The sequence below is a fragment of the Falco rusticolus genome, chromosome 1 (genome assembly GCF_015220075.1).
Source record: "Falco rusticolus isolate bFalRus1 chromosome 1, bFalRus1.pri, whole genome shotgun sequence".
Classification (NCBI taxonomy): Eukaryota; Metazoa; Chordata; class Aves; order Falconiformes; family Falconidae; genus Falco; species Falco rusticolus.
The window spans coordinates 7666430-7691783 of NC_051187.1; the positions used below are offsets into that span (position 1 = coordinate 7666430).

At 48.5% G+C, this 25354-nt stretch overlaps 2 protein-coding genes across 8 annotated transcripts; one reads left to right on the top strand and one right to left on the bottom strand.

The window, feature by feature from the left end:
* Nucleotides 1-122: 122 nt before the first annotated feature.
* On the bottom strand, nucleotides 123-21092 carry GGA3 (golgi associated, gamma adaptin ear containing, ARF binding protein 3). Of its 7 annotated transcripts, XM_037407923.1 has the most exons (19): nucleotides 20982-21024; nucleotides 19995-20046; nucleotides 17142-17223; nucleotides 15511-15595; nucleotides 14676-14751; nucleotides 14081-14179; nucleotides 13157-13280; nucleotides 12101-12204; nucleotides 11481-11561; nucleotides 10108-10245; nucleotides 8994-9075; nucleotides 8377-8493; nucleotides 7119-7382; nucleotides 6426-6493; nucleotides 5701-6023; nucleotides 4906-5171; nucleotides 4554-4723; nucleotides 3720-3830; nucleotides 123-2510 (listed from the first exon to the last, which is right to left on the bottom strand). In XM_037407923.1, the coding sequence occupies exons 3-19, from the start codon at nucleotides 17179-17181 to the stop codon at nucleotides 2400-2402; spliced, it is 2259 nt and encodes a 752-aa protein (XP_037263820.1). In that variant the 5' UTR covers nucleotides 17182-17223; nucleotides 19995-20046; nucleotides 20982-21024; the 3' UTR covers nucleotides 123-2399. The 7 variants fall into 7 exon arrangements, with proteins under 7 accessions (XP_037263820.1, XP_037263809.1, XP_037263800.1 ...); XM_037407912.1 differs by lacking the exon at nucleotides 19995-20046 and having other exon boundaries at nucleotides 20982-21092; XM_037407903.1 differs by lacking the exons at nucleotides 17142-17223; nucleotides 19995-20046 and having other exon boundaries at nucleotides 20982-21088.
* A 30-nt stretch (nucleotides 21093-21122) lies between these two features.
* Nucleotides 21123-25215, top strand: MRPS7 (mitochondrial ribosomal protein S7). Its single transcript, XM_037408004.1, has 5 exons — nucleotides 21123-21241; nucleotides 22061-22252; nucleotides 22582-22645; nucleotides 23505-23672; nucleotides 24471-25215. Exons 1-5 carry the CDS (start codon nucleotides 21186-21188, stop codon nucleotides 24690-24692), a joined length of 702 nt encoding a protein of 233 aa, XP_037263901.1. The 5' UTR covers nucleotides 21123-21185; the 3' UTR covers nucleotides 24693-25215.
* The last annotated feature ends 139 nt before the right edge of the window (nucleotides 25216-25354 follow it).

Below are 25354 nucleotides of genomic sequence, written 5' to 3' on the forward strand. Positions count from 1 at the left end.
CAGCAGCTTCTCCATTTTCACTTTGTTTGGATGGTCTTCGATGGGATGGAGCGAGTTTTAGGATTTCCAGAAGCAGCACTGTGCTCCACAAGCAGTCAGTAGTCATTAGCTATCCACAGAGCAAAGTAGGGAAAACAATTTATTTAACATGCAGCAGAACAAACGCATTTGAGATGTATATACAGTTACGGCTGTTCGGTATGAAGCAGGAACCTCACCCTACAGACAAGGAACATTCATAGTTTAATTTCCAAAGCTTTTAACAACGCCATTTCCACGCAGCAAGACTACGGCATCTTTCCATTTGGCTGTACAGCGCGGGCAGCGCGCTGCCGTTAACGCTGACAACAAAGCCATTCTGCAGAAAGCACTTGTGCTCTTCTGACTTCCTCAAAGTCACAGTGAGATTCACGCGTAGGCATCTAAAGCAGTGAAACCTGCTTCCTCAGGACACACGACCCTGACCTAGGCACGACCCCCATGCCTACTGTGTCTAAAGTGCTGGCAAGAACATGTCTGAGGCAGAAAGAAATCTCTCCTCGTCCCCTAGCCTAGTCCATCAATTTGAAACTCCTGTAAGGGTCCGAACAACGCACCCATCCCTCTCACCTGCCTCCTGCATCGGGGAGCTGACAAGGCTGGGGTCTTCATGAGCTTCAGACCAGGCATTTACAGCAAGTTCCTTGGCCGAGCTTTGATTCCACCTTCAGGGGCTTCTACAGCTGCCTGGTGCCTCCTCTGATCAGGACCTCAGGCCTTCGGATCTGCTGAGTTTTCCACCTCTAGTGATTTTTACTTTGCAACATAAAGAAAATTCAACTACAAATAACTCCAAGCTGCATTTGCAATAATGGGGTTTACAGCAGCCGTTACTTCCAGCAGCACATTCTGCTCGGGAGTTTTCCCACAACAGGCAGGGATCTCCTCCTGTGTGCTGATTATCCCAGTGCTTTAGCCGACTGCTCCCACTCAGAGTTCGAGGTGAGAGCTGCTGCTCGGCAGCGCTGCGAGAGGTGCTGAGCTTAGTGCCCAAGGACCCGCCTGATCTGTGCTTTTGTCAAGGGGCGTTAGAAAAACCATTCATTTAAAACAGCCTGTCTCAAAGCTAGCTGAGGCACTGCTCGAGATTGGAAATCCAGAGGGAGGTGGAAGGGACTGCTGGAATCAAGTTTTGGTGATTTACACCTAGTTGCTGTGAGACTGTAGCTAGAGGGGTCTGTCTGCTGCCCGCCGTTAGCGCAGAACACTGATGTCCAGCAAAACCGCCTTCCTCCTTGCGGGGACAATTGCACTTTGCCACTTTAATAGAGGGAACAAATGAAACAGGGCATTAAACCCAGCACACGCATTGTCACAGCCCAGTGGAGCCTTCCTTCCCTTCACTGTTTCTATTTAGATATCCTATAGCTCTATTATTTACATCTTGTATGTCATTGTACTAATCTCAATAAAACACAGTATTCAACTACAATAATAATACTGCCTGCATGAGGGGACACGAAAGGCATCTCTCGTCCCTGGATTCAGTCACTGCACCTGATTAGTGATTGTAAAGACATTTCTGCACTCCAAGTGCTGTCCTCCACCAATACTGACCGCTCCTTCCAGTCCCATTTACCTCCTCTTTTCCCCACACTATGGAATGCCACGAAGACAGAAAAATAACCGGTGTAACCATCTGCATACAAAACGCAGCCGCAGCTGCCCAAAAGGGATCCAACAGGGAGGCAGCTCGCAGTATAAAATAAATATAACAACTGAGGCTACAGCGGCGGTGCACAACACAGGGTCTGCTTACATCGGCTGCTGGGAATGGAGCAGCGGAGGGGGAGGGAGGGAGCCAAGTGCCATTTCAGTGTAAAAAAAAAAAATCTGCATTCCCTCACGGAGCCAGCGTTATTGCTCAACATGCTTAGCAGATCCAGTCTGGCACTGAGGAGGTACAAGTCCGAGGGAGGGCATGTGTAAGGGCTCTGCACTGAGGAAGCTCACGGTGGCATCATTACCCCACCAGCCTGTAGGTATCTCTGGACAGCAGGTACAGGAACAAGCCAACTAAATCCCCTTCTGCTGACAGGTCTCCCCTCAAATTACAATAACTTCAAGTTTAATAGAGTGGAAGATAGAACCAGATTCACCCAGAGGTCGAGATAAAAGCAGCCAGCGCTGCCTGGTACTGGCTGCCGTTCAGTTCATGCTTGGCATCAATGTTCCAGGACCCCTTCAATGCGGGGCAAAAACATTCTGGACTAAAGCTACAAGCAGAGTGGTCAGGACATGTAAACAAAGCTGAACATCACCAGTGGATAGCATGTGTGTCCCTCCCCACGTCACATCCATTCCAGTCCTGCGGGATCCTTCCCTGGTCCTGTCACAGAGTCTCTGGCAGTGTCCTAAGGTCATAGATTCCCCCACTGCTCTACCGGGGGAAACTGATCCACTTCGCCCACCTCTGTGCTGGGCTGGTCTCCCAGTGTGAAGGTCAGTCGGTACCTCAGCCTCACTTTCTCCTGCAGGAAAGACAAAACCCGAGAGCAACATGAGAACAGCCCCAGCTGCTCCCCAACAAAACGTTTCACAAGAAAAACCCCAAAAGATTCTGCTGCACATAGGAGGGGGAAAAGGGCCAAGGTGAATTTCATGGAGTCGTTCAGCTATTTAGCAAACCTGAGTTCTTTACCTCAGTTTTTACACCACCAAAGCTTTATTGCTTAGCACGGAACAGCAGGAGAAAGGCAGGAATAACCTGCGATAGCGGTTTGCACCCAAGTGGGCAGCACCCACTGCTCAGCTGCTCTCCAGTGAGCCTGAAGAATGCTGCTGGAATAGCTCAACATTTTCAAAATTACATTTCCTCATCACTCGGAGGAAGATAAAACAGTTCCTGCTCTGCAAAATTCCTAGTAAAACAGAAAGCAGGAGATGGAACCAGTCCTTCTGTAAGGGAATCTCCACATACCTCACACATTTTCCAACAATCCACCAAACCCCTCGGAGGTTTTTCCTTTTGGACCTCAAAGCTTTCCACTGATGCTTTAAGGACCCTTTTGCTCTGATTCTTAAGTACTAACATCTAGATTTGTCAAATAATTAGAAACTACTTCAACACACAGCTTTATGGAGCAGGCTACTTAAATGAGTAACTACAGCAAGGGAAAACATCTACTCAGATGCTCCCAGCAGCATCAGTAGAAATGAAAGTGTTAATCATGTTGTTTCAGTGGTCACAAGTACATCCTCCACGGATAATGGAACAGGCATGGTCTGAAACTTGTCTGCTGGTTCAGGCCTGTCAGGCTACAGCCTCAACGCAGCAAAAGTATTTCTACAGCACCAGCTAATTTGAGATCAACCTAATTATCACCAAAGCCAGCCACTTCCAGTGCAACAAGGGAGTCAAACTTCTGCTACAGCTCTGACTGCTGCCCTTTAAGGCTAAGCCTTATATGACGTTTATCCTTTTGCTGGGAGAAATGTACGGGTCCTTCTCAGACCTTTCTCCTTGCTGACAGTCTGGGAAAAGCCTCCCCTGACAGTCTGGGAAAACTCCCTCTAGCCCCGAACTGAAACACCGGGCAGTGACCACCTCTGGAGGGCAAGTTAGGAACAAACAGCTATACCTGCTCAGATGTTTGGTGTTTGGTCCAACCCCCCTGCAGAATTCATCTTACATCAAACTTTCCTGACAAGGACAGGACAAATCCCGCTGCCCCCCTCACCTTCGCAGGATTTGCCAGAAGCATGACTTGGGTGATGGCAGCAGGCGGCTGGATGGGATTGAATGGAGACAGCTCTGTGCCAGAGGGTGGCTGTAACTTCACTTTCATGGACTGCAAACGAAAAAGAAAGTGGAACCTCAGGGATTATCTCCTCCCTCGGGGACAATGACAGATGCATGCATAGGCTGGGGAGATAACAGCACACGCAGAAACTGAAGAGAATCAATCCACAATGAGAGGATGAGGAAACAAGAGCCAGCCCAGCTTGTGCAACACGATAGGAACAGGCAGACTGACAAGTCAGCTCAGAGAGAAAATACTGGTCGGGTGCACGCCAACAGCACCTTCTATCAGAGCACTCTTGTGTCAGAGGTTTTAATGCAAACACATTTCATGACAGTAGGCAGATCGGAGCTGAGCCTGGGCCAGTTTTCAGAACGCAGAGCTGGCCATCCAGAATTACCCAAGTGTAGAAGGCTAGAATGGAACGTATTGTCAGATTTAGGACAGCTGTTAGAAATTCTGATTCTAAAGACCTCGAGGGTGGCTCTACCCATGTAACAGTCCTGTCGTCGTGCTGTCTGAGCCACCTTCATGAACAGAGACAGCGGGATTGATCTTAGATAGCAAGAAAAACAGAACACTAACTACCTGCGGGTCCTGACTTACCCATCCAGTGTTTTCTGCCTCTGGCAACCACCTTTATGTTTTGGAAAGAGGCAGAGCACAGCCTATAGCAGGGTGGAACCAGGCTGTCCCCAGCCCCTGAGCTCACACCCAGGCCCTCCCACACACAGTTCCGTGTCGCCGTGGGTCTGAGCCATGCATCCCTACCTTCGGCACAGCAGCCTGCAGCACGATGTTCTTCACAGGGAGCGGTGCTGTGTTCAGCATGGAGACTACCACAACCAGCACATCCGACCTTCCCGGCGGGCACTCCCTGGCAAAGTGCAAGAGGATCCGGAAGCCGTTCTTGTCATAGGCTGTCACCGGGAGGGCACTGCCTGCCACAGAGAGGAGGGAAGAGGACTGCAGGTTTATGCTGCAGAAGACAAATCTGTAGCAGCATTAGGCAATCGGACTGTTTGGCTGGGACATCCCATCTTTTCTCTCTACTTCATAAGCTTTGTGAAGATGCTTTGCTTTTAAAAAATGTTCAGAGAGGTGAACAACCTGAGATACTTACTGGGTTTAATGGACTCCAAGGGAACATGGACATTGGCCAAAGAAATTTCAGGTGCTTTCAGGGGACTGCCTTGCTGCTGGAATGATGTCGGCTGGAAGAGAGGACTTCCTGAGCCAGCAGGGCAGCTGCTTGGGAAAGGCATTGGAGGGGCTCCGGAGGCAGCGGCAGGCAGCCCTGCAGGTGCTATTAACGGGGCAGGGGTGCCAGCGGTTGGCAGAGTAACCCCAGGGAACACTGAAGGTGTCGCCATGCCTTGGGTGGCAGTCCTGCAAGACACAGAAAAAACATGGGAAACTGAGCTGGAAGCAAAGCAGGCATTCCACCACAAACCCGGAGATAACAGCACATCGCCAGGACAAAGCAGCGGCCCAGAGCCAGCTGGAGCCTGCGACTCAGCACAGTCTCACGGTAGGAGGGGAGCTGCAAGGGACGCGGTGGCGGGGTTAGGCATCCCTTCGGTAAGTCGCGAAGAAAGCAGAGCCCCACCTTGGCAAGGGTGGGCAAGGCCAAGATGGGCAACAGCCTCTGTACCTTAGCAGCCTCTTCAAATTTACATCACACATTTGTATCGGGCAACAGCACAGCTGTTGTGCTCTACCTAGCAGTGCCTGCCTTTCCCTCACGGAGGTGGGACCCTTGCATTAGTTTGTAAACTGAAACCCTCCGAGAAGGAAAAACCTCAATCGCACATTTCTACCAAACCAGAGAGTGGGAAGTCTGCCTCTGAACCTGACGCTGCAGCGAGCCTGGCTTCCTAACTGCAGAGACAAACCAAAATCCACGGCTTTTGGTTACCCTTTGGCTTCTTCAAGGAGTTGTCCCAATGCGTCCATCTTATGTGACATATTGCTCCCCACAGAGGAGCCGAAGTACCCAGGAGCAGCTGGAATAGCCTTAGGAGGCCCCGCAGGGGCAGCCGGTCCAGCAGAGAATACAAATGGTGCTGAGTTTGGTGCTGGGATGCTGGGAGCAGCTTGAGAGGCTGTGAAAGCAGAGGGCAGCGTCACTGATGTTCCACACGTGGTCTGTGATGTGTGATGGAGAAGAGGGTTCCCCGCAGAGTTGCAAGCAACAGTCACCATCTTCGGATTAAAGAAATCCAGGTCCAGCTGGTCATTCTGAAAGACAGGACAAGTAGATGCTCTACCTCAGCTGCTACCCCCTGTTGTAGAGATGGCACTGTTACAGAGGGAGAGAGATTTACCGCAAAAACAGGTGCTGGGTGGCAAGCAGCAAAGTCTGTGGCCTATGTCAGGACTACATCTGATCTGTAATTTAAGCAAAGGAAGTGCTAACATCATGGCGGACAGACGGGAAACTGAGAAAGCCAGGTTCAGGGATATCTACTCTGTTTAGACACAGCTATCCCAGATTTTAGGGCTAAGCCAGCCTTCCCCTCAGGAACAGCTGCCCCTCTGCCTGTATGTGTGATCACGTTTCTCCAAGGTGACAGAGTGTGTCCGGAGACCTCCCACAGTGACAACCCCTCCCTCCCCTTCCCCCGAGACCCTCCTCTGTACCTCAAACATGCTCCACTGGTTGTTTTCTGAGGTCTCCTTCACCGCTGCAGGTGCTGGGTCATTCAGGCCTGAAAAGCAAAACAGTAAGTAAGTGACTGGAGGAGAACATGAGTTAGGTGTCATCCCTTGGTAGTATTTTCACAGCCATCAAACTACTTGATTCAGCTCTGCCAGAGCCCAAGAACCTGATGAAATGTGCTGCAAGTCTGAGATGACGAAAAAAGCGACAGCACCAGTAGCTGACAGTCATCCCCGGCACACAGCTCTTCCAGCCCTTCCTGATTTGCAGTGTCTTCTGAAAGGCAGGCGTTCTGCAGGCTCCTGTACGCAACCCCCCTAAGGCACCTCGTTCTTCAGCACAGCCACAAAGTCAGGAGTGAAATTTGTACCGAACTGCAGCTTGCACGTCCGAGCACCCGCAGAGCTCAGACTGCAATTACACTCAACAGCTATTTCCCTCGCAGCCCGCTCTGGGAAGATCAGAGTTTTTCCAGTACTGACTCACTGACCCGTCATCCATCCAGGATGATGCAAAGGAGTGTGCCCTGAACCTCTCTAGAAACCAAAAGCATCTCCTGCTCCTTTCAGGCATGCCACACGCACAGCCAGCCCTCACACCCATGCTGCAGGAAGAAAGCAGCCTTTGTCAGGCGTGGATTGAGTAGCCCTTTTCCAGGCCCCTCAGTGTCTCACCTAAGCACAGAAGCTCCTCATCCAGCAAGGAGAGGGAGTTGGCTGCGCTGCTCTGCTGAGCCGGTGCGGCTTCCACTTGGCTGGAGGAACCGCTCCGCAACTGTGCCAGTGTCTGGGGAGGAGGCGGGAGGATGGGGATTTCTGCTGGGGCTGCTGGGGGGGCTGGCGTCAGGGTGGTGGGTGCCATTGGAGGTGGCGGGGTGCTGGTGACGTCCAGTCCAGCAAGGTCAATGAGGCTGTTGAGATTACTTGTGGAGTTACTCCCTGCAGCAGACAGGATAAGAGCACTACTAGGAAAGAAGGCAAAAAGCTCACGGCAAACCTGGCGTACAAAAGAAATTATCAGAGATGGTTCAGATAACACAGATCCTCACTGAATCACAGCCTACGGCTCTCTGCACAGAGGAAGCCCACATGCTTTCCAACTAACCGTTTGCTGTCCACAAGCTACTTAAATTAACCCAGATATTGGGACGTTTCTATATGGAAAGCAATGCCTGCTCCAACCACTGCTCCTTCTCCAGTGCTTCAAATAGCACAATTCTTAATATTCTCAAAATATTTTGAGCTCAGATGAGGCTTTGGGAGATCCTACAGAATTACAATAAATGGGCTACCAGAGAGTTAGAGAGCTGAGGAAAATTCATACTGTCTCCGTCTTCACATTTAGGACAGCCTTGCCCCAGTAAGATGCTGTCAGGCAGCATTACGCATTCCTCTACTGCTCTCCATATAGAAATGTTTAAGTGACTCCCAAATGGTAATTCTGCCACACACACGTCCAGAGTTTTCAGTGGTGAAGCTGAAGTGTGAAGTGGGCAACTGGCCTAAATTCTCAAATGGAACTGCTGGCAGTCAGCAACAGGACCCCGGGCCTGGCTCCCACTCTCCTGCTCTTGTCCTTTGGATAAAATCATATTCTTCTTACATGTCACATTAAGGAACAGGACAAATGTGGAGAGGAAAATGTATGGGAACTTCCCATACAAGCATTCAGATGCAGGTTTGCTACTGATGTTATCAAAGGTTTCAATAATATGCAACAAGCTATGGAAAATGCAAAGCTGCAGCACTGTTGCACATGTCCAGAATTCTTTATCCACTGCTTAGGAGCTGTCTTGTGCCCCTCTGATTCACAAACTGTTGGCCCCAAGCACCACCAACAGTCTAACTTTACCACCATTAACAGGAAACTCTATCCAAAAGACTTGGAATTACAGGATTCAAAAATTAAACAGTTGGCTTCCCAGGAACTCACCTTCCACTACAGACATCACAGGGAGATCCACTTCGCCATTGATCACTTGCCCCTCTATTATTTTTTTATAGGAATTTATCACACGGGATAAATTGTCACTGGCCTGCAGAATATCCCCTACATGCAAGAGAGACAAAAATGACTTCTTAGTCACTTTGTTCCCGCTACTGCTGAGAGTACTCAGTTACCAACTAAATAATCAGCAAGAAAAAACATAATTATTTGCCTATGAGCTCCATTACTCTCTCTTTGTCGTGCTTCCCTAAGCAATACCCTGACCTTCTAGGTCCATGCGTGTTCCAGTAACAATGAAAAAAATAAGTCCAAGGCTTTGCTCCCCACAGCAACTCCCTTCCCTTTCCAAAGCAGCAGCTGTCCCCCATTATTGCCCCCAGCCTCCCTAACCACCAACTATACTGTCAAGTCCAAGAATTTCAATGATAAGCATAGGGGAGAGGCAAGGATGTTCTTTTATCTGCTTGCTCAAAGCAAAGTGCATCCACGGTGAGGAGGTGTCTTTACAGCAGCCGTTCCCTTGCTGAACCCTTGCACAGTCACAGGTCACAAAAGCAATTAAAAAATTAAAATTAAAAAAGGAGAAGCGTCGCTTAGTTTACCCAAACTGCTGTCATTATCCTCCGTCTCACTGGCCAGCTTGAATAACGTCCGTCTTTTGGTTTCACACCTTTCATAGAGCTCCTAGGAAGGGAGATTAAGACAAAGGGTTTCGTCAGCCAGACGCCACTGTTAGCGATACCAGTCAGCACAGAATGACTCCCCAGGCACGCGCTGGAAGGCCCAGAATAGAGAACCCAGTCCCCCTGTGCTGGACGTGCCAGCGCGGCTGGACAACCAAAATCCCCTGTCCCTGCTCCATCAAGAGAGCTGTGAAGCATTACATTAGCCTGGGGGTCGAAACACAACCTGCATTTTCAACACACCTCTCTCAGTCCTCCCTCGCATCAGCACTTAGGGCCAGCTCTAGTTCAAGAGATGTTCGTTCTGTGTGTCGCAGTAGTCCCTAAAAGCCTGAGGAAGAGTGTAATTGCGCTCCAACAATTACACTTCAATTGTGCTGTAACTACTGCTCGGAGAGTCTGCAACCACCCAGAAAAAAGGTGGCAAGAAAGAAAGGTTTCATAGAAGCAAACCAGTTTTTAAGCTTCTTACCACTGTTTCAGGCACTTGCTGTGATAAAAATGAGTCATTTTATCTTTTAAAATTAAATAAGGTGCAACTCTTCCAAGGCCCTGGGCCCATCCAACCACCCCTGCTGGCTGTTTTGATTTTTATCTTCTTGGTGTTCTCCCAACCTTATAACACTAGCTAAAGCTCTTTCTTTGAAGGGGGAGAACGTATTTTCTGCCCCACTCAGCCTTTAGTTTATCCATCCACAGCGCCGTAAGGGACAGTTATGATCTGCAATCTGCGTGTCTTAATAGGAGCAAGAATTAACAAACTGCAGCTTCTTGATTCTGCCACACTGCATCTTTGGAGAACAGCTGGACCTCACTTCAAGCATGTGCAAAACTGAGCTATTACCCACTGAGTCCTTTAGGGAAAGGCATTAAAAACATGGTTATTTTCTTTCCTGCTGTTTCCAACAACTGCTCTTGTTTCTCACCATTGCTCTCCCTTTGACTGCACTGTTTGTAATTCTCTGCAAAACTCAAACCTGTAAGAAGAACGGACTGACTCCAGGATTTCTGGGAAGGAGCAGCTCAGACCCACCTTCATGAGCTCCCTATCGGCCTCTGATGAGTCCTCTTTGCTGTAATGAACCAACATCTCATTCAGCAGCTTCACATTGTTATTTACTTCCTCCAGCGTGTGCATGCGTTTTGTCACTTTTTGAATCCGAGCCTCATCCTTCAGGGTGTAAAACACAGACACAAAAAGTGAGTTTCCTTGTAAAGGTCCACAGGGTACCACAACAGCAGGTACTATCTGTAAATCTTGTCAAGCATCATCTATTTAAGGTTAAGCTAGGAAAAAAAAAACCCAACACAATAACAAAAAGCCTCTCCATTCATGTGAAGCTTTGCTTATTTCAGTATCTTTTCACCACCACTCTGAAATGACAAAACCCCTGTATTTCCAAAAAGTCTCATTAAATAGACTTCAATGTATAACGATACCACTAAAACTAGAAAAGTTCCCACAAGTTCCTTTTTGATCTTTTCAGAATATTTGGTGGGTTGTTTTTGCGGGGGTGGTGGTGGGGGTGGTGGTTTTGTTTGGTCATTTGATGCCATTTTACGAAAAAGATGTGTTTGAAGCAAACCATTTACTAGGAACAAGCAGCACCCTCTGGTAGAAAATCTCCACCCAGCTCTGATTTGAGATTCCAACTAAAGATGTAGGAGAGCCTGCCTTGGGGACAAGAGAAGCCTGGATGGAAACATTTCAGTAACCTATACATCCTCTTCAGTCTAGAGCTATCCTTTATTTTGCCAGAATCACAGTGAGTCATTTCCTGGACTCCAGAATTTCTAATGACTGCCATGGGTGGATGCGCCACCGCTCTACAAACAGGAAGGTGTTTCCATGAAGCATGCTTGTGAGAAGGCCCAGTCCAATGACTCAGTCCTCAGTATCTAGGGGTGGTACTGCGATGCTTCCACCAAACCCTGACATGAAATACCATCTTGAGTGATGAGAATGTATTTAATTACAAGGGACATTCAATCCTTGCCCTTTCTTGCCCTGTCCTCCACCAGAGACACCAACTGCAGATGTTTTTGTGATACAAACACCTCCCAGCTGTGCGCCAGAGTCAAAATCACAACACATTCACATCACACAGAGCCCTATTAAGTCATCAGGTAGTGCCCCCTTGATGCTGGTAACCACGGGGACTAGCTGCAAGTTAGCACTGTTAGAGGTTTTAAAAATAATAAAAAGCTGGATGTCCCTGACAGTCAGCCTCATTCAGTCCCCTCAACTTAACTAAGGAATGTACTAACACAATGCTCCCAGAGCCTGAAAAACCCAGGTTCTGACATTCACACGATCCCAAAGCTCGTCACCTGTTTTGAAGTCAAACTGCTTAAAACCTGGAAAACAAACCGCTGACTGGAACCAATCCTACAGGAATTTCTTACCTCTTTTACCATGGATTTTATAAGCTTGTTGGCCTCTTGCAAATCATCTGGGTTTTTGCTTTTCAGCAGTTTGGCTAGAAGCTGTAAGACGAGAAGAGGACATTCAGGAAACAAAGACCCTTTGGCAAAGGGAAGCAGCAAAAGGAATCTAAGTGCACAGTTCAGGGGAAAAGAGACACAGCCCATTATTACAAAGCTGACGCTGCTTGCATAGTTACAGGGATTTCAGCAGGAGTCATTTATGGTTTATTATTTTGTGTGAGTTGCTACAGTCTTGCTTCCACACAGGACATATACTGTGAAATCTCAGCGACTTCTGACACTAGATATTTATTCCTCCTATACATTGGTTTTGGTCCTGTGTGTGAAACGTTCTGTGCCTTCTCCTACTGCAGCAGGATGGCACTTTAAGCAGGGATAATCTCATAATGGTAATACAGACAAGACCTTAACTGGAACTTCAGGTTAGGTTAGGTGGACAAAGCAATGAGTTCTGTGGAAGTACACACCACCACCACCACAAAAATAAAAGCCAAATGAGTACATTTTACATCCTTATTCTAAATGTGCACTGAATAATCACTTTTCGTTCATGATTACGATACGAGTCTTCACTGTACCTTGGATTTCTCCTCATCATCAAACACAGGGTTTTTGGGACGAGGCGGTGGCGAAGGAATCAGGGTTCTGTCTGCAGGTATCACAGGATCAAACATAACGATTCCTGAAAGCAGAAAGGGAACCCATGTGGGCTTGCACATGCAGTCATACCAAGCAGTGCACCCCACTATTCACAAGCTGCGATCAAAGCGAACACGCGGTCAGCCTGTCCATTGACACTGTTCCCATGAACAATACAGGAGCAAAACCACTGGGCATGCTAGCTGCAAAAACAAAGGAAGTTTTCTTTGGTAAAGGCCCAAACACCAGCAATGTGTTGCCACGTCCATATTGCTCCTCTGATTGTTCAGTATAATCAATAGCTCTCCACTATTTGTCTTTCCCCCTTTCACTTTAGCTGTTGAACCACCAAGTGAAGTCCCAGATAACCCAGCTTTGTGCAAACTCAAGGGCACGACGACTGTTTGTGTAAATGAGCTGAGCAGGAAAGCAGACAGCAATGCAAAATGGTGATGAGCAGATTCCTAACCATGAGTGGGGGAAGAGCTAAGCTCCCTGCTTGTTCCATTTGTGAAATCCTTAGATCTGTGCTCTACCTCAAGAGCTTTCCAATTTTTCATATGTTGAAGCCGCATGCTTCTCAGCTGAGCTTTTTTCACTGTGCCTACACAAAAAAACGTGTATCAGTTGAACTAAAGGTACAATTGTAAAGTGCTCTAGTGAAAAGAACACAAAAGGCTACACAGAGGCTCTTACTTCACTTTAAATTAGACCTGTTCAAATAATTTAATAACTAGTTCCAGAAAAACTCAAAAAAGGCCCTGCAAACTAGAACAAAAGTTTGCAAGGTGTTTAACTGATCTAGTTAAAAAAGCCAACTCAACCCAGCCCAAGGCATTTAAAAATAATGAGAAGCTTTTCATGGAATTTCTCCCTTGTTCTACCCCCCTCAGAGCTTGCCTTGACCCCACGCAATTAGTAGCTGTACTTTTTATGACACTCCTGCTTAAAGCACAGGCTGGAGAGAATGCATGAATGGGCAGCTGACTTCCTACCTTGTCGCTTCAGCATGTAGTAGGCATCCTTGATTTTGGATTCCTCTGGCAATGCCACCGTCCAGCTATACAGCAATTCAATGACTTTGGTCTTCACCTTCTCTGAAACTCGGTCTCCCAGGTACTAAGAGTAGAAAAAAAAAAAAGATGTAAATTCTCCAAATTCTTCATTTCCTTTTAAAAATAATGTCCTAACCCAGAGAATGGAAGTGATGCAAAAAGTGTATAAGCCAAGCTCCATGATGATCTACGATACATCTTATACAGAGGAAAAAACGCTCCTCTAATATATTTGAAGTAACAGCGAAGAGTTTTGTGATCATCTTCAGCAAAAGAAAAAGCAGCTACTCTGTTGGTTTCAGGATTTTGCTATTTAAAAATTACAGCAATACAGATAACCACACCCTCCCCTGTTTTATGGGAAAGAATCTGGGAGTACTTTGCTGCATCAATCATGCCATGGGGTGCCTCTGTCTATTTTTCACCACATTAAACTGATCATGAATGCTGAGGGACTTCGCCAGGCACTCTTCACACAGCAACTGGCAGCAGAGTGAGGACTAGAACTCTGTGGTATGTTGCCAAGTCTCTTGTTTTAACCTCTGCATCACACCTCGCTGCACTGACACTGGAGTTTTGTTTTTAAAAAAAAACCAACACAGCCCAAGTTTTAGAAGCCATTGAGTTACAGGAAGGATTAGAACTGTGCAGACTATATACTGATGGGAAATAAGCACAACTTACTGAGAAAAACAGTAAGCAGAGCACTAAAAAAACCCCCAAAACTTAGCTAACGAAGGCTCTTCGATATAGACCAATCAATGCAATAAGCCAGATAGAGCACTGCAAACATTTTGGATGTTGCCTGTAGCTTACAAGAGGCCAAACAAAAAGTAAACAGAGCCATAAGGCTCAGGGACTAACCTTTGGAGACACAACTTTTATTAACTCGTTTAAAAAGCGAAACTTCCCTACTTCATTATGAAATCTTCTCCCACAATTCTTCATACAAGCTTCTAGCACCTGCATTCAAGTAACAAAAACAGGGGAGGCTGAAATGAACACCAAAACCCTACAATAACAGCATCACTGCGTTCTGCTCATAGGGGAACTGACGGACACACATCAGCGAGATGTGCTCTGCAAATCAGGCACGAATCTCTGAACTTTAGGGGTGACACATGAAGGCAGGCTGGTCTCCCACCCCCAGCCATGTCTATATGGCTCTTAAGTCATCTCCCCATTAGGTCTCGTAACAATGACCACCAATCCTGCCTGAACAGAAACAAAAGCAGCTAAAACTAAACCAGTTATTTCTGACTGCTCCGTGGCTAATGAGCAACCTGGACACTTCGGTTAGGTAACCGTGTTCCCTCCCAGCACAGGGGAATTGAAGCATTCAGCCCAGAACCAGCCCCAGCTAACCCCACTGACATGCACCGTGCCCCCCTCAGACTCCACACAGATGACATAAAATGATAGATAACTGGATTTAAGAGGAAGGGTAAGGACTACCTACTGTCAAGGCTTGGACTGCTTCCCATTCCTGTGGCGACTGGATTTTATGAGCCAGGAGTCTCACAGCTATCTGTGGCCTGAAACAAAGCGGATCCCCATTACAAACAAAGCAGGTGAACGCGCTGAAGGATTTCAGACTTTCACACATTCTGCTGTTTAAGTGAGATATACCTTTTGCATAATTAAAAGGAAATGCCACTTAGTACTCTTTAGCTTTCCATCAGTGTGCAAAGGCTAACAAGAAATGTTCAGATCATCTGTGTAAGCCTGGATGTTTGCACATATGAAAGAAAGCGAGGGCTGGTAGTCCGAGCCAGCAATTCCAGATTCCTCCTTAGGAGGAGCTGAACAACTCCCAGTACAGTCCCCAGACTAGGAAATCACTTCATTTCTCTTGCACTAGTTTCCTTTTTCCAGAAGAAAACACTTCTTCCTTAGCTCACAGGAATGCTGTGACCCAGGAGGTTTCCTCAGTTAGGCCTTGGAAAGATTTGAAAAATGTGAAGCCACATCTAGACACTAAGAGTTATAACCCCATTTTACAGAGCGGCAAACAGAATGACTTTGGCTAGATGAGAACCCTGCAGCCGCAGAAGGTCACATTAGAGACAGACTCAGAATTCCCATTTTCCTAGTGCTCAGCCTGTGTATAAGTCATGCTGCCTTTCGCAGAAGAGAAACCACACTTCACAGCTTTTTGCTTCTTTTGTAGCCAGATCTTCCTTGCGATATCAGTATATACATATAAAAGAAAGCATGAAAGCTTGATGATCAAATGATATATTTTAAACTGTGAATGTTAATTTATTAAGTGTAGAGCAGTTTGGGACACCCACCCTTCGAGTTCTTTGTTGATCTGGTCACAGAATCCAATGATGTATTCCCAGTCTTCTTGCCTGTTAGATGGGTTAGTGGCTTTATCTTTGGCAAGGGAAAGAGAACATATTACCAATCAAGCAGAAGAGACAATATAAAAGGTCATGAATTTCTTAGAGAAAAGCATTTGACATCCATTGCCAACTATAAAAAAAGGTACGTCTGGTTCGGGGAAAGGGTGTGTCCAAGTCGAGACATCCAAAATATCCAGCAAGAATCACTGCTTTCCAAAGAAACAGGCGCCAAATCTCAAGTGCTTAGAAACATGCTATTTCCATACTCTACATGAGAGTACAAGATAAAATATTTGAGCTCACAGTTTCCCTCTCCCTCTTTCTATTTAGCTGTAACATTAAACTCCTTAAAGGCTAAACCCTCACACTTGCTACACAGGCAATTTATTTTTGTATTCCCTGGAAGTTTTGTAGAAGAGCTGGAACATCAGATATTTAATACAAGTCACTTAGCATTAACGCTTGTTTTTAGAGTGCCAGGTGATTTGTTAGATGCCTTAGCATTTCTCCTAGGAATTAGGAACTGAAATTTATTAGTATACATTGAGTTGCTCTTTCAAGTAATGAACACCACAGCCTGTACCTGATCAGGCATTCAAATCCTGTACGTTCAAACTGAGAGATCAATGCTTTACTGACTGGGCTATTTCAGGCTCCTGAAGGATCTTCCCTTGTGTACCAGGACCTTGCTTATTGTACTGATTGCAGAACAGTGAGGCTATCAGCATCTTTTTTCGTTACAAATGCATCTTCTCCATGTATTCTATTTAACTCTGATGGAGCACTGAATTTACGGTAGACAACACTCCTGCTTTAACCTAATTTTCCAGCCAAGATGACAAACATCACGATTTTTCTTTCTTGTAAGGGAAGAAACAATGCACTGTAGCTATATATTTCAGGGCTGGCATTTAAGAAGCCTTCCTCAAAATTTTAATACAATGGAAAGAGATACAGAAAAGAAAATATTGCTTAGCCAGACAGTATAAAGCAGGGGATGAAGGACAGGAAAAAAACCAGCACACATCCCTGCACTCTTATCACAGAGGGAAGCACAATGAAATCAACACATGCTACATTACACAGCGTCATTTTTTATCATCATTAAAACATACTCTCTTAACTTTCCACAGGCAGATAAAAACAGCTGTCAAACATCTACTCTGAAACCTCACTTTCACAGTGCACCTTAGTCCTCCTGCTGTGGCAGTCCTGCAAGGTTTGCTCATATTTTCCTCCTCATGGAAGGGTAGTAAAGCAATTTTGTAAATTGTTCCATGGATTGCATCTGTGAAATATTCCGCAGAGGCGGATCTCTGCGCCCGCTGCTGACTTTCATGGGAGCCTAGATAAGCAAAAGGCAGCAGCCAGGGAGGACTAACTGTAGGATCACATCTTGTTGTACTAGCTAAGCTACCAAGCTATTTTTTGAACTCCAGAGATTCAAGGGAGGCTTAGTTTAAATCGCAGCTGCTGCAGAACCAAGCAACTGTTCAAAACATATGTGGCACTTAAACCTTATTACCACACTCACAACTGCTGAATACCCTGGAAGCACCGTGAAACCATGGACTTACAACAACTGAAAGTCTTTTCATGCAAGTCAAATGGCATCATGCGTGGTTCGGTGCTCCAAAGCACCTCTGCTGCTCTGCAGGCCTAGATGAAAAAAATACAGTTCTTGGCTGGAGTAAATGAGATTTATTTAATAAGTACAGGAAGAGTACAAACAAGTAAGGATACTCAACCAAATGAACTCTGTTGGTTGCACATCCTGAAATTAGGAGAAAGATGTGGTACAAACAGGAAAATTTAACTGTTTCCATACTCCAAGTGTTAATTTTAAAGCTGTTCCAAACACCTCCACAGATTTCTTGGAATGACATTGGATTATTTCAGACTCTCAGATTGAGTTCAGACCCATCTAAGTCTTTGCACCAAAAGCTCTCGCATAAAAATCGTAAATTCTTAGAAGGAGAGAGAGATTACTGAAGGGAAGTTAGGTTCCACATGAAGAAACTCCCTATTTCTGACATTCATAAAATCTCCACGTGAAACCCGAGTTCACAAAAGTTAATAAGCTTGACCAGAAGTCCTGCCCTGGCTCTGGAGATCGATGTGTTCGCATGACACAACACAATGGTGCATATGGATACTTACTGCCAGCCTCGGTACAGCCATACGAACACAGCATCCCAGCTGAGCTACATTCCCTTGCTTAACCTTTTCAGGACATCCCTCACATCTGACAAGGCATAACTCAAAATCCTCTGTTTCTATGTAGAATGTGTAAAATGTGGGCAGGGGGCTCCTCTGCACTGCCTTCTAAATACATTTAAACCTTTATATGAAAGGTTTCCCTCCGTATAGAGAGTTGGTGCTCTGGAATATCAAATCCTTGTCTCTCTGTTGAAACTGCCAACAAAGGCCCGTTGGGTACCGGTTGTAAAGTTTACTTTCAGAGACACTTCCCACCAGGTCCCATCCTGAAAATCCCATTTCACATTGGCAACCAAGTGAATCTGAATTAGCAACCTGGGAAGTCTCAGCACTACCCCAGTTCCGCCACCACATCTGCCTTCGCTTTCGGACACCACTACGCTTAGGATGTATAAAGTTGCTTCAGACCTGACCTAAGCATCAGAGACATCCAGCCCTCAGTTGCTGCTAGACCTGACATGCTAATGAGCCAACATTCAGATGCATCATTAGATATGAAACAAAGGTGCCGATTTTCTCTATAGAGAAACGACACTGGAATGCAGAGAACCACAGAGCATTAATTGACTGGTAATGAATGCTCATATTTTCTCTACTGAAATGAGACAAAAGCCATCCCAACAAAGAGTTTCACTACGTCAGGCTTAGCATATGAATCGGGAATCCCCAGCCCAAGCATGAGTCTAACAGTCAGATTCTGTTTGTATCCCCGGAGGAAAAGGAGAATGCTGACCCATGACAATACAAGGGAAAAAGAGATGAAGACAATCATCTTTTACCCCTCTGCATCTCTTACATAGCTGGACATTGCCTAAGCCTGACACGAGTGGGATACAATAAGCTTCCTTTTGGATGCGATAGAAAAGGCAGTGCTAAAGTCAAAGGATCCAGCTGTGTTTGTACAACTGACGCTATTTTCTGACCTCCTCTTCTGTTTCAGCTAAGTGCAGCAGAGCCTGCCGGCAAGGAGAGAACAGAAAGGATCGCCTTCTCTCCCCCCAGCTGCCTGAAACGAGGCAGAAGACATGAAGATGCTAGATCATCACTGGCTGAAGTGCAGACCTTGCTGCAGTATTAGGACACGAGGATGATGTTACTTCATGGGTCTATGACTCCACCTGATGACAGAGCCAGGGCAGCCTGGAAGGCTGCGTACCACTGCTACAGAAAAAGAATCATTGGCAATCAGGAATGTTCCGTCTTCCTGTGACTGGGAAGTTGGCTGTGCTGCTGAGCAGTTCTGGCCCTTCCCTTTTAGTAAGGGCACAGCAGGTGCACACCCTCAAGGTTAGCATTAGACACAGCACAGCTTTGTGATGGTTACAAGAAAAAAAACCACTCGGGAGGCCTGGTGAAAGCACTCAGATGCACCAGCCTCTGCACCCTGCCGCCCTGGTCTGCATGACTCCTCCGGTAATTTACGTACACTTAATGCTCCCCGCTCCCCTACCATGGGAGGAGCGATATAATCACACCAGCACAAATCACTGTAGCAGTGACCTGGCATAAATGCATCCTCTTAAACGAGAGCGCAACACTCAAGCCATGAAAAATGCGTACACCACTGCAATCAGGCTCACTGCAATATTTCTTACAGCGAGTAAGGCCTCTGCAACGCTACCTTTTAGTGTACGTTCTCCAGCGCAGAATATCCTACTGCTTGGCCAAGGAGACATAACTTCTCTCTTAACTTCCACAATTGAAAAATAGCCCCCCCCCAACAAAGTCAGGAAGCTTTCCAGGCTATACAACTTAAAATATCCTTCCTACTAGAGATACTTTCACACACAAACCTAACTTGGTGAGTCAGTTCTCCTCAGAGAAAGATTAAAAGGAAGGGATGTGGGTGTTTGTTCATGTGTCTCACTGGCTACAATAAAAGATATTGACAAACTGTGGGAGTTCAGAGGAGGAGCAAGAACGGTAAAAGGAACAGAAGGGACTGATCTAAAATGAGAAGAGCAAGCTGAAAACATCATTTAGCCAGTAACTCCTATAACAAATGATGGTACCACGTATGTGTCTGAATTTTATATAAAAATACCAAGAAAGATATGGAAGGATAACTCCAAAAGGGTAAAAGGTTTTATACCCTGAGGTATTTAGGGTAATGACCATCACCTGCTCTTTGCCTAACACCTGACTACTTAGGAACTTCGCTCCCTGCTGTAATCAATTAACTATTAAAAAAAAGAGGAAAATCTAGGCACCAAGCTGGTGATGCGCAGGATAGCCTCCCAAGGACAGCAGCAGCAGCAGCTCCTGTGCATGGAATATATGAAAACCAATTACTGTTACGACTGATTCATTCAAGAATCACCCCCTGATCCTCACCAGCAGCAGGTCGGGATCCCTGCCTGCACAGCCCACAGCCCCATCGGCGGTGACTTGGGGGCAAAACAGACACCCAACGAGGGGGCACCCAGCAAGGGTTGGGGATGAACAAGCCACGTGGGGTTGCCCCCATCTCCGACATTTCATATTCTGTGCTAAAAAATAACTCGATGAAGAATTTTTCGACGTTTCAGCCTGTAGGGAATGGCCACCCGTAACTCCTGCAGCTGAAGCTGCGGCTGGGCACAATGCAGAACCTGGCTGCTTGGCCAGCACGGTTGTGTAACGCGTTAATACAATTTCTTTGGGAAATCCCTACAGTTCTGAGCCTCACCGACAGCACTACGGCTGCACGCCGGCTAACAAAACCCAAGCGAGGAGCCAGCAGGGCCAGCCGCTCGCCGTGAGGGCAGAAGCCCCAGGAGCCTCGCAGGGGCCCAGCAGGGCGGGCTACAGCCCCCCCGTTCCCCACCCCCCCGCAAACGCATCGACCAACGGGCCCTGCCGCTGAGCCCCCCGCCGCCGCCGCTCCGCGCCTCCCCGCCCGGGGGGCCGGGCCGCCGGTCAGGGCCAGGCCCCAGCCCCTTCCCCCCGGGGGCGCATCCCCGTGGGGGTCCCTGCTGCGGGGGCCCGGCCCTGGGGCGCTGCCCCGCCCCGCCCCTGAGGGCCCAGGCGCACCCGCCTGAGGGGGGCGGCGGGAAGGGCCCGGCTGGAGGGGCCGGGGGGGGGGGGGCCGGGCCGAAGGGGGCGGCGCTGGCAGCCCAGGGAGCCCGGCCGCGGGGGCTGAGGGGCCGCGGGGGCTGTGGGGCCGCGGGGCCCGGGGGAGCGCGCCGAGGGCCGGGGCAGGCCGCGGGGCTACTCACTCAGCCACGACTCCAGGCTCTCCCCTTCCGCCTCCGCCATGTTGCCGGCCCGGCCCGAGGCCCCGCCCAGGCGGCGCGAGCGCCCAGCGGGAGGGCGGTGCCGGGACAGGGACCGCCCCCTCCGGGCCGCCCCGCCCCTATGGCTCCCGCCCCCTATTGGCCCCGCCCCTTCCGGGCCCTGCCCGCCCCACGCGCCGAGGGAAGATGGCGGCGCCCAGCGCGGCAGGGCTGGGCCGGCGGTTGCGGGCCTGGCTGCCCCGGTGAGCGGGCCGCGGGGGGCGTGAGCGGTGTGTGCTTCCCCCGCGGACACACGGACAAGCGAAGCGGCGCTCCCCGGGCCGGGCGGGGCCGTACACGGTTGACGTGCTTCCTAGGCCTGAGCGTGACACTGCCGGGGTCTCGCGTGGGAGTCTGTGTAGCCGGGGCCGGGGGCCGTCCGCGAGGCCCGGGGGGCGCTCAAGGGGGTTGTCCTCGGGGCTTGGGGCGGCCGGGGGCCCTTCGGGGCCCGACCCGTTCGCGGGGTTCGGGTGGGCCCGTCCCGTCCGCGGGGCTCGGGGGTCCCGGCCCGTGGCGCCCCTCACGGGGGTATCTGCTGACCCGCCGCGTCGGAGGGGCGCAGGGATCTCGCTATCCCCTTGCTTCTCTTCAAGCCACCACCTTTTGCTGCAAAGAAACGAGTAGCGTTCTGGTTGAAGGTACTGGCCCCACACAGAACAGCGCTTGTCCAAGCCACCCCCCTGCCAGGACCCGCGGGTGACAGCCCTGCGGCCCTGGGTGCAGGCAGGGGCTGGCAGGATGGTGCGCTCAGCACTGCTGGCCTGGAGCTGTGGGCTGCGACTCCCATTCCATCCAGCTCGTGGGCCTGGGGACTGCACGAGAGCTTTGTGGCAAAACTGCAGGCCTTGGTGTTAATTTGTGCCCCTGGCTCTGCCGCAGTGGAGAGGCAATGATGGAGAGGAAGGTGGAGATGCCTCTCAAGTCTGATGTGACCTTCTGAGATGCGTCTGCATCTGTCCACATCCCTGCTACAACGTACCACATACATCAGCGTGCAGCCCCCCTTCTCTTCCTCTTTGCAGGTTGACACAGGTGAGATGGAGTCGCTACAACCCCAGTTACTTAGAGCCAGAAGTGAACAAGGAATTTTATCGGAAACCTCAGGAGGAGCTGTCTGAAGAGGAAAAGGAAAAACTGGAGGAGAAAGCTGTTAAACCCATAAAAGCTGCTCCTCCCAATGTCTCCAGCTCTGTGTTCAGTGACCCGATGATCAGGTCAGAGAAAGCAGCGTCTCCTCTGCTGTTAGAGCTCGGTCCCGTAGAACCAAAATGCTTGGGAACTACACCGTCCTCCTCAGCCTTTGCTTGCTGTGCTGCACATTGCCTTCTGTTACAGCACAATCCCTTTATGCCAAGTTAATATTTTCCCACAAAGCCAGTCCGTTGACTGACAGTGATTAGAGATAATTACAGCAGATCTAGCAGCACCCAGAGTTAACCATGGGAACAATACAAAGCCGGGGGGCGGGGGGGGGGGAGGACTTATTTCAGTGGGTGATAAAATCAGAATTTAAATCAGATCGCATTTGGCTTTGTGTTTACAGTAAATTCACCAATATGATGATGAAGGATGGAAATAAAGTGCTGGCCAGAAGCCTCATGGCTCAGGTGAGAACTCATGTTTCTTCTCACTATTATGTTAAAACAATACAAAATGGAAGGCTGGGACGTCAGGCCCACTGGAATTAGGAATTACCAGAACTCAGGTCGCCTCTGTGGTCCCAGTGTGTTTCCCTCTGCACACGTATTGTTCTCACCATTATTTATCTGATAAGATGTACGTTTTGTACAAGCCCTAGGCTCATTCAGCTCACAGACCAGGGGCTGGTAGCTTAATGGGGAACACTCTCTTTCTGCTCTTCGGTATTTCTTGGACCTTATATACTGCATAAACTGAGAGAATACCCTTAAAAGCATAATTTTCTCAAAAGATCTTCCTTCCAGCTCTCTTTCATGCCTGTATAACTTGCCAATGTTATCAGATGTGTCACCTGCATGACACAGCTTTGACCCCTGCTCTGACCTACAGTAACTGGTAATAGCCGGTGGTCCCATTGGTGTGTTCCACCCTTGAAATGGGGACACACGTTGCCCAAATGTTCCCCAAGTAACTGCCGATTCCTTGTGACAGAACACACAGGCTCTGGGCTCTTCAGTCCAGGTTTTGCAGGGGAGGATGCTTAGTGTACACAGACCTGTGTTCCTGTCTCCACGTTGTCCCTGCCCTTCCCTGGCTTCTGGCCCAGGTTTGTTATACTCTGCCTCCTCACCCCAAATGCAATGTCTGATAAAAAGACTGAAGTGCTGGAAGAAGGCAAAGTAAAACTTGAGTTAGAGAATTCCCAGCTGGCCTGTAGGGCTACAAAACCAGCTGCTCAAGTGAAAATGCGGTGCTTGTAAAAGTGATGTAACTTCATGGAGTGGGATAATCCATCTGCTCTACATGTCTCCTTGTCTTTGTCCCAAGACCCTGGAGGCCATTAAGAGGAAGCAGCTGGAGAAGTACCACAAAGCTCCAGAAGATGAGAAGGAAACAATTGAATGCAACCCTTATGTCATCTTCCACCAGGCTCTGAAAAACTGCCAGCCCATCATTGGGCTCAGCAGCATCACAAAAGGAGGCAAAACCTACCAGGTGAAAGGGGTGGGTGGGTGTGCTGGGAGCATATCTGGTCGGGAGAGAATTAGCTAGGGAAGCAGATGAACTGGTTTCCACCCCTTCAGCTCAAGAAAGTGAGCCACTTTGCATTAAAACATCACCTAGGAACTCCAAGATCAGGACCCCAGCCTGTGAGCATTCCCCAGCAGCAGAAGTCTCTGCTTCTTTAATTAGGTAAGGAGTACGCAGCAAATGTTGTCCAAGGAGACAGAGATCAGTGACAGGCAGCAAAAGAATTTGCTTCCCTTGGACTACCAGTCCTGTGCTCTCTGCCGTGTCATGTTACTTGCGTAGAGGCCCCAAAGCCCTGGGGCAGTTCAGTGTAGCAGAAAAGGTCAACTAGACACAGCGTGATATTTAAAACATGAGCAGAACCTGTTCTGAAGTATGGGCTCTGCAACACTCCAGACCTGATGGAGAAGTGGTATGTGGAGGCATTTCTCTGTCATTCAGTGCAGGGAGTGGTGAGCATCTCCCTTCTCTGCTAGCACAAACCAGCCTGGATCCAGTTCCCAAACAGGCCAGAAGTCCGTACAAAGGCCGGTGTCTGCTGGCAGTACCCAAGGCTGATGAGCATTTCTGTTTGGTAGCAATGGCCAGTTTCTGTGGACAGAGGAGGTGAATTGGCACAAAACAGCTGTCAGGAGCTGGTCTTACTGGAGTTGCAGCACAATGTAAAACTGTACGTGTCCAGCTGGACCTGTGTGACTGCTGGAGAAGAGCAGGTTGCTGCCCTCTCACAGTGTGGTAACTTACAGCTTAAACCTTTCCCAGGTCCCAGTCCCTCTGAAGGACAATCGGAAGCGCTTCCTGGCCATGAAGTGGTTAATCACTGAGTGCAGGGAGAACAAGAACCGGAGGACGCTGATGCCTGAGAAGCTCTCCCAGGAACTGCTCCAGGCCTTCAACAACGAAGGGCCCATCATCAAGAAGAAGCATGTGCTGCACAAGATGGCAGAGGCCAACCGGGCTTACGCCCACTTCCGCTGGTGGTAGGGACTGGCATGGGACACAGTGCCACCAGCCCCATGGCCTGGAGAGCGGAGCCCCAGGGCTGCCTGCCTGGGAGAAGCGGGAAAGGTGGACAGCTTCTGGACTAAGCCAGGGAAAGCTCATCCGATGCCCACAGGGTTCATTTCCTTTGTGCTTGTGTGGATGGGGGAAGGGGAGGATATGAAAGAGTTACCAACCCCTGTACAGATGCTCTAGTTATTTCATAACCATTTCCCTGTGAAGACAAGCCTTAGATGTTTCTCTTACAGCAACACTGTACAAAATAATCCTCCACTTACCTATTTCCTGGGGACTTGCAAGTCTCTGCTCCTGTAATCAGCAATGATTTTGGCTGCACAGCTAAGAGCAGAGATGGAATTTTTTTCACACCATAACCTGCCTTAGCAGTATTGGTACAAAAGGCAATAAAAGGCCCTTTTTGATTTTTGGTTCTGGTCATCGGCAACACTATTGGCACAGATTTGATGGGAATGTTAACGGAAAAAAATAAAACCAGTTTTATGGGGAAGGTTTCTCAATTCCAAGTCATTGCTCGAGCCTCACACTGCTCTCTCCAGCTACCCCGCTTGTGTAAAGCCACGCTGACACCCTACACCGGAGGAGAAAATTACTATTGCAGCCTTAAGGTTTCAGTCAGGAGTGAC

Coding starts and splice junctions, on each gene's coding strand:
- GGA3 (XM_037407912.1), bottom strand. CDS start 17,181: ATGATGCCATTTGACTTGCATGAAAAGACTTTCAGTTGTT. Junction 14,180..14,675: donor AAGCAGTCCAAGCCTTGACA/GTAGGTAGTCCT, acceptor ACTTGAATGCAG/GTGCTAGAAGCTTGTATGAA. Junction 8,494..8,993: donor GGATAATGACAGCAGTTTGG/GTAAACTAAGCG, acceptor TCTTGCATGTAG/GGGATATTCTGCAGGCCAGT.
- MRPS7 (XM_037408004.1), top strand. CDS start 21,186: ATGGCGGCGCCCAGCGCGGCAGGGCTGGGCCGGCGGTTGCGGGCCTGG. Junction 22,253..22,581: donor TTCAGTGACCCGATGATCAG/GTCAGAGAAAGC, acceptor TTGTGTTTACAG/TAAATTCACCAATATGATGA. Junction 23,673..24,470: donor AAGGAGGCAAAACCTACCAG/GTGAAAGGGGTG, acceptor AACCTTTCCCAG/GTCCCAGTCCCTCTGAAGGA.